The following is a 7,358-nucleotide window of genomic DNA, read 5'->3' on the forward strand; positions in this document are numbered from 1 at the left end:
AACGTCTCGGACACCACTGAAGGGAAGAGCAGTTCCTCTGTCTTGTAATAACGTATAACGGAAAATCGTCTGGAAAGTGTATGTGTGGGACCCTCCCGGCTCTCACCCTGCGGCCCACGCTCTGCACGTGGCTGTGCCTGGTCTGGGTTTTATCACAAAAGTGGAATCACGAGGAGATGCCGTCTTGGATTCTGTGAGTCGTTCCTGGAAATCCTCAGCCCTGCGGGGGTCCTGGGTACCCCAGGACCTCTAGTCAGTGGGTCCGGAGTGCAGGAGGACCCCAGAGACGTGTGGTGAGCGCCGTTAAGAAGAACCGAGGCCATAAACACGCAGAGGCTTTGCCACCTCTGGGTGGACAGCACCAGAATCGAATCACAGTTGAGGTGGAAACAGAACCCTGGTCCTAGCCACCGCCCCAGGAATACAGGTAAATCCAACATCCGTTCCCAGAAAACAGACTCAGGGCACATGCGACGTGCAGGCAGCATCTCCTATTTAAACGAGTAAATCCTTTTTTCTTGGAGGATTTTTTGTTTAATACATCTGAAAAGAATGGCATATACAGAAAACCGGATGTGAGAAAGCATCGGAGCAACGCTGACGAATTGACAAGGATGAGACTTGGGGCTGGTGGAATAGGTGACCTACGCGTTTCTAAAAGTTGGAAACTGCAACTAAAATAAGATGAAAAAACCCCTATCAGCACTTGGGGAAAAAACCCCCAAACACTTAGGAGTCTTCATAAGACTGCGTGTCAGATCAACATGCTTTATACTTCATAACTGACATATAACATTGTGTAACTTTATCTCCATAAAAAAGTAGTAGAATCCTGTCTAAAGGAGCTCGTTGCTACAGTGAAATGAATGTTTTTTCCTGAAGAGACGTGACCCATGGCCACCCCGTCCCAGCACATGAGAACACAGGCTTTCCAATAATGCGTGTTCCCCTCTGTGGACTTTCTTGCAAACTTTCAGGCTCCTCCTGGGAGACGCCCATATGTTTCAGATTGTCTTCGTCAACTCATGTCTTGACCGTAGGGTCCCAGGATCTTGCTTCCTTGAGTATGGGACCCGGTAACATCAAAGGAACAGTTAACCCGGCTGCCCTCCGCAGTTTCCCATCTTTGTCATGTCCAGTGTTTTTGGCAGGTGGGTACACAGCCCTCTTGGGAGATCACACGGGGAGGTGTTGGTCTTCCAGACAATACCTTCAGAGTCGCGGCTTCTCTGCCTGTCAGACGGCTCCGTGGAGTAAAGGAAGCTTTGCCCTGCGCTTCTCTTCTTAACCTTCTCCAGCCCGATTATAAGTGCCGGGGGACATTTGTCATCACGACTTCCGAGATGGCCCTTTTGAGCACGTCTGAATCCAGAAAGACGTGACCGTGGGGTTGTTTCCTGGCCTGCGTGTGTACCTGAGGGTCCCACAATGGGACACTCTTAGAGGCACACGAGAAGGACCAGGGCTAGGCGTGTTGAGCGGATTTCCAAACGTGTGTTACATGCGATGAGCTCCTGACAAGTCATCGTCATGACAGTAACATGAGGGGATTATGTAGGTTTCTGGACACTGAATCGTAGCCCCAAAGCCCCTCACTTCCCACAAGGTCTAATCCCTTGAACTTCTCTGCCTGGTTCTTTTAATCCACCGGTTCTTTTTTTTTTTTTTTTTTTGCAGTTTTTAAAAAATTATAGTTGATTTACAGTGTTTCAGGTGTACAGAAAAGTGAATCAGTTTTATATATATATCTATGTTCTTTTTCTGATTCTTTTCCATGACAGGTTCTTACAAGATTTTGAATATAGTTCCCTGTGCTGTACAGTAGGACCTTTACATATAATAGTGTGTATCTGTTAGTCCCAAACTCCTAATTTATCCCTGCCCCCGTTTCCCCTTTGGTATCTGTAGCTCTGTTTTCTGTTTGTGAATCTGTTTGTGTTTCATAAATAAGTTCATTTGTATTACTTTTTAGACTCTGCATGTAAGTGATGTCATGTGGTATTTGTCTTTGTCTGACCTCACTTAGTACGATAATCTCCAGGTCCATCCATGTTGCTGCAAATGGCATTATGTCATTCTTTTCCATGGCTGAGTAATACTCCATCACACACACACACACACACACACACACACACACACACACACACACACACTTATATATATACACCCCACCACCCCACGTCTTCGTCTAATCCACTGACCGTGCCCAGGGACCAGCTCCCAACCCAAAACACAGGGTGTCTGGCGTTCAAACCTTCCTCCTTCCCTCCTACTGCCCGAGGTCCACTTTTCTCAATCTCTTCTCAGCCTTTCAAGCTTTTTCTTGAACTTACAGTTCTCCTGCTGTAACTCTCCTCACTGCATGGAAACCAAGAACCTTTCTGCCATCTCGACGTTTCCACCTCAAATTGCTAAATGTCGTGCGTTCAACACAGAGGCGGAACAGTCATCTGCTCTGAGCCAACGAGGAAGCATTTCGGTTTCATCAGGCGTTGGCCAGACAGCAGAAACGAACACCACGTTGTAAACAACTCTACTTCAATAAAAATAAACTTTTTAGAAAAGAGTTGGAGACCTGAGTATTTACACTGGGGTCTTCGTATGCATCTATCGAAATGGATTAACCCAATGTGGAAGTACAACCCACTTGGGTTCACCTTCCTGCACCCATGGAGGCTGGGCTGCCCCACCCTGTCCGGCCCGGCTTTGCGCCTGAGTCCATGGAAGAAGGTCGGAGGCGCTGTCTCACCCACAGTGTCTGTGAGCGTGGCGACCCCCGTGTCTCTGCTCTGAAAATTGACCTCTGTTCTTCTTTCCTTCTCCCTGCAGACCCCGGATGAGGGAGCCCGGACCTCCGTCTACGCGGCGGTCACCCCAGCGCTGGAAGGCCGTGGGGGCTGCTATCTTTACAACGAGAAAGAGACCAAGTCTCTGGGGGTCACGTACGACCTGGAGCTTCAGCGAGAGCTGTGGGCCAGAAGTTGCCAGATGACGGGCATCGCCGACGTGACCCAGGAGGTCTTCTAGGGTTAGCCACCCGCCGGGGAGACTGTGATCTGCCAGGCGTGCGCAGGTGTGTCTGTGCTGGACCACGTGTCTGCGTCGTTCACATCCCCCGCCCTTGGGGCTCTGTCTCCCCAGCGTCTCCCGTCGGCTTCCTTGCCCTGGGCCGGAACTTGAGGAGAAGAGGAATGCTGAGTGCGACCCCAAGCAGCTGGCCCTCAGCCATGAATCTCGTGATCCCCAATGTGTCCAGTTGTACCGGGTGCCCTGAGTCATTAAACCCTGCCAGCCACGCAGGCGGTGTTCTTGCTTAGCACAGAGGCGCCGAGGACCCTGGGGTAGAAACATCCGGGTGAAACGAACACTTTCAAGGGGGCCTGGGACTCTTGGGCGCTGGTGGCTTTGAGGGTGTCCTGTGTCCCCTGTTCTCTCACTCGCAATTTGTGCCGGAGGTGCGGCTCTGATCTGTGGGTCCTGGAAAGGGAGAGACGTGAGCCTTCCTTAGTCTGTTGATCAAGGGTCATGTAACCACCCTAACCCTCTGCCCCACCATCTTTAGGGGGACCAGGTCCTAGGGGCTTCCTGCCGCCATTAGGGCATCTATCAGGGCTCTCACCCCGTGACTCACGGAAAGACCCTCAACAGAGGGGTAGGGAATTCTGTAGGACACGGGGTAAGAAAGGGGACCTGGACACCTGTCACCGTGGGGTCTGTGGGACAGGGTTGGGGCCTGGACCCTGTCACCATGGGGTCTGTAGGAGGGGGCCTGGACACCTGTCACCATGGGGGTCTGTGGGACGGGGCCTGGACACCTGTCACCATGGGGTCTGTAGGAGGGGGCCTGGACACCTGTCACCATGGGGGTCTGTGGGACGAGGCCTGGACACCTATCACCATGGGCATCTGTAGGATGGAACCTGGACACTTGTCACCATGGGGTCTGTGGGATGGGGCCTGGACACCTGTCACCATGGAGTCTGTGAGATGGGGACTGGACACCTGTCACCATGGGGTCTGTAGGACAGGGATGGGGCCTGGACACCTGTCACCATGGGGTCTGTGGGACGAGGCCTGGACACCTGTCACCATGGGCATCTGTAGGATGGAGCCTGGACACCTGTCACCATGGGCATCTGTAGGATGGAGCCTGGGCACCTGTCACCATGGGGTCTGTGGGACGGGGCCTGGACACCTGTCACCATAGGGTCTGTAGGACCTGGACACTTGTCACCATGGGGTCTGTGGGATGGGGCCTGGACACCTGTCACCATGGAGTCTGTGGGATGGGGACTGGACACCTGTCACCATGGGGTCTGTAGGACAGGGATGGGGCCTGGACACCTGTCACCATGGGGTCTGTGGGACGAGGCCTGGACACCTGTCACCATGGGCATCTGTAGGATGGAGCCTGGACACCTGTCACCATGGGGTCTGTGGGACGGGGCCTGGACACCTGTCACCATAGGGTCTGTAGGACAGGGACGGGCACGGGGCCTAGACTAAACCAATCATGGGATTCAGCTGCACAGGGTTTGCTGGTCTGCACGTTCCCCCACCATTTTTGAGGGCCTTAGTCTAAGAATGGCAGCTTTGCTGCCCACTTGCCCTTCAGTGGTCACATGAAGCCTCTCTTCTGGTATCTGCTTCTTCATTTCATCGTCTGTTAACACAGGCATGTTCCTCTCCTGGAGATGTGTGCAGGGCTTGGATTCTACCTCAGACCACGATACTAATGTAATAACAACCATCATGTCGAATGCCCCGTGCCTCCCTGGATTTGGGTGCCCATCGCAGTCTGTCAGGCTCTTCCTGAACTAGTTTGATCGTGGACCTTCCAGGGTCTGCAGACACCTCATCTTCCAGCAGCGTGACGGCCGCCCTCTATGCCTTGGAAACAGGTCAGTGGTGGGACCATCCTGGTTTCATCCAGTTCCCTCTGTAGTGGCTTGAATGGTGGCTTCTCAAGGTACATGTCCACATCCTAACCCCTGAAACCTGCACATGTGTTCCTATTGGGAAGAGAATCATTGCAGATGTCATTAAGGTCTTAAGATGAGGACACCATCCTAGCTTATCCAGGTAGGGCGAATGTACTCACAAGGTTGCTGATTGGAAACAGGGAGAGGGAGAACTGATTACAGAAGAGGGAGGGGGTCACGTGACCACAGAGTCAGAGATGGGAGGGATGCGGCCACAAGTCCAGGGACGCCTGGAGCCCCCAGAAGCTGGAAGAGGCGGGAAGGACCCTCCCCTGGAGCCTCTTCAGGGAGCTCAGCTCCGCATCTTCAGAACTGAGAGAGAATAAATTTCAGTTGCTTTAAGATACCAGCACCTTGATGGTAATTTGTTACAAGAAACTCATACAGTTGTTGACACATGTGAACATCTCTAGCAGCTTAGTGGACCTTTGCCTGGGCATCCGGGCCCGCCCTGCTTCACCCACCAGTCAGGCAAGGAAGGCTCAATCCTCTCTCTGAGAATGGCTCTTGGGTTCTCAAATTCCAACATGGAGAGATCAGACATTTAGAATGCTAGCGAAAGGACTCTGTGTGTTTCCTGCCAGACTGCACCCTGAATTTCAAGACCAGGGACCACTGGTCAGCTAACCATGCATTCCCTCAATTGGCAAAATCCCGCTGAGGCCCCAGACCTGATGTCAGCCCCCAGCACATTCATGCGTTGGAATAACAGCCAGCAGCTCTTCCAGAGTGGGGTTCACACTACACTAGATAGATAGATAGATAGATAGAAAGGGTTTCCGGGTCAGCAAACTTTTTATATATAGGACCAGTTAATAAATATCTTCATATTTTAGGGCTTTATGATCTATTACAACTGCTCACCTCTTCCATATGACGCACAAGCATCTACACACACTACGCTAACGTGTGTGGCTGTGTTCTAATAAACCTTTATTTACAAAAAGGGGGGAGGTCAGATTTATCCGAGGCCCGTACTTTGTTGACCTTGGGTTTTGACCCCTGTGTGCCACGTGGAGCCTTGTAAGTCCTGTCGTATGGGTGGGCATTTAGCCTCAGAAAGACTCGGTGTCTCACCCAGTTTCAAGTTCCTGCTGACCCTTAGGTGGGAACCTCAGGGGTGTCTAACCCCAGAGACCATGTTTTCCTTACAGATGAACAAGATGTTATGAGTTCTGTGTCGTGCAACCAGGAGACGGTGGTGTAAAAGGACAGGAGACCAGGACGTGTATGTTTGAGTCCTTACCTCCTCGCCTGCATCCTGCTGTGGTTGGCAGAGCTGAGACCGCAGCGTCTGGGACTGTTCATGTGGTGGCCTGAGAGGAACAAACCAGGGCCCCTTCTGCAGGTGCGCAGACTCTGCAGGACGTCCGCTCGGATAAGAAACATCCTGACACCCTTCCCGGGAGAACCATAGGGTGACAAGGAGGCTCCCGGGGACCATGGACCAGCACGAGGAAGAGAGCTGCCAGAGGGTCAGAGATTCCTGTCCCCCTTCATCACAGTTGCAGGGGAGGTGATGATTACGGTGTGAAGCCACAAGACGATTTGTGGGTCCTGGTGGCCCGTGGCTCAGATCACTGTGTGAAGATGGAGGCGCATGGTCCCAGTGGAAGACCCTGCTTATTCAAACAGCTCACTATTATGTCGTGTATAAGAGTGTCCTGGGCGGCTGTAACACAGGACCACAAACTGGGAGTCTGAAAAGAACAGAAATTCATCCAGCCCCCGGTCCTGGAGACCAGATGTCTGAGGTCAAGATGTCCCAGAGCTGTGCTCCCTCCAGACGCTCCCGGGGAGGATCCTTCCCGCCTCTTCCAGCTTCTGGGGGCTCCAGGCGTCCCTGGGCTTGTGGCCACATCCCTCCCATCGCTGCCTGTGTCTGCATGTGGCTTCTTCTCTGTGTCTGTGTCTCTCCTCTTCTGTGTCTTATAAGGACAGTGTCATTGGATGTAGGGCCACCCTCCTCCAGGAGGACCTCATCTCAGACCCTTCACTTCCATCCGGATAATCAAGAATGATCTCTTCATCTCAAGATCCTTCATTAGTTACATCTGTCAAGAGCCTTTTGCAGACAAAGTCATATCCACAGGTAACAGGGTTTAGGACGTGGTCATATCTTTTTGGTAGAAAATATTCAATCCACTGCGTGGTACATGAACTGGATACTTGGAAACTCAGGAAACATCCATTCCTTTTCTGGTGAACTGGAAAACCACGGAGGTCACGGCTTCTTCTATATGTACCCAAGGCCGCTTTCCTGGGCGAGTGACCCATGTCACTACCCGGGACCCTGGGCTCATAAGGACGCCTATTGGCTTAATGCCCTATGGCCGCCATATTGAAATTCTTGAAGCATGAACAAGGACCCACATT

The 7,358-nt window shown here is 52.2% G+C and overlaps 1 protein-coding gene across 4 annotated transcripts in view; it reads left to right on the forward strand.

Moving 5' to 3' along the window:
- DHRSX (dehydrogenase/reductase X-linked) overlaps positions 1-3,838 on the forward strand; it is a 154,939-nt gene extending 151,101 nt beyond the window's left edge. For all 4 annotated transcript variants that reach the window (XM_079909798.1, XM_079909795.1, XM_079909797.1 and 1 more), the window contains exon 5: positions 2,830-3,838. In XM_079909798.1, coding sequence (XP_079765924.1) covers positions 2,830-3,027 — 198 coding nt within the window. In that variant the 3' untranslated portion in view covers positions 3,028-3,838. The remainder of the gene's footprint in view (positions 1-2,829) is intronic.
- The last annotated feature ends 3,520 nt before the right edge of the window (positions 3,839-7,358 follow it).

The sequence above is a fragment of the Stenella coeruleoalba genome (assembly GCF_951394435.1).
Source record: "Stenella coeruleoalba genome assembly, chromosome: X".
Lineage (NCBI taxonomy): Eukaryota > Metazoa > Chordata > Mammalia > Artiodactyla > Delphinidae > Stenella > Stenella coeruleoalba.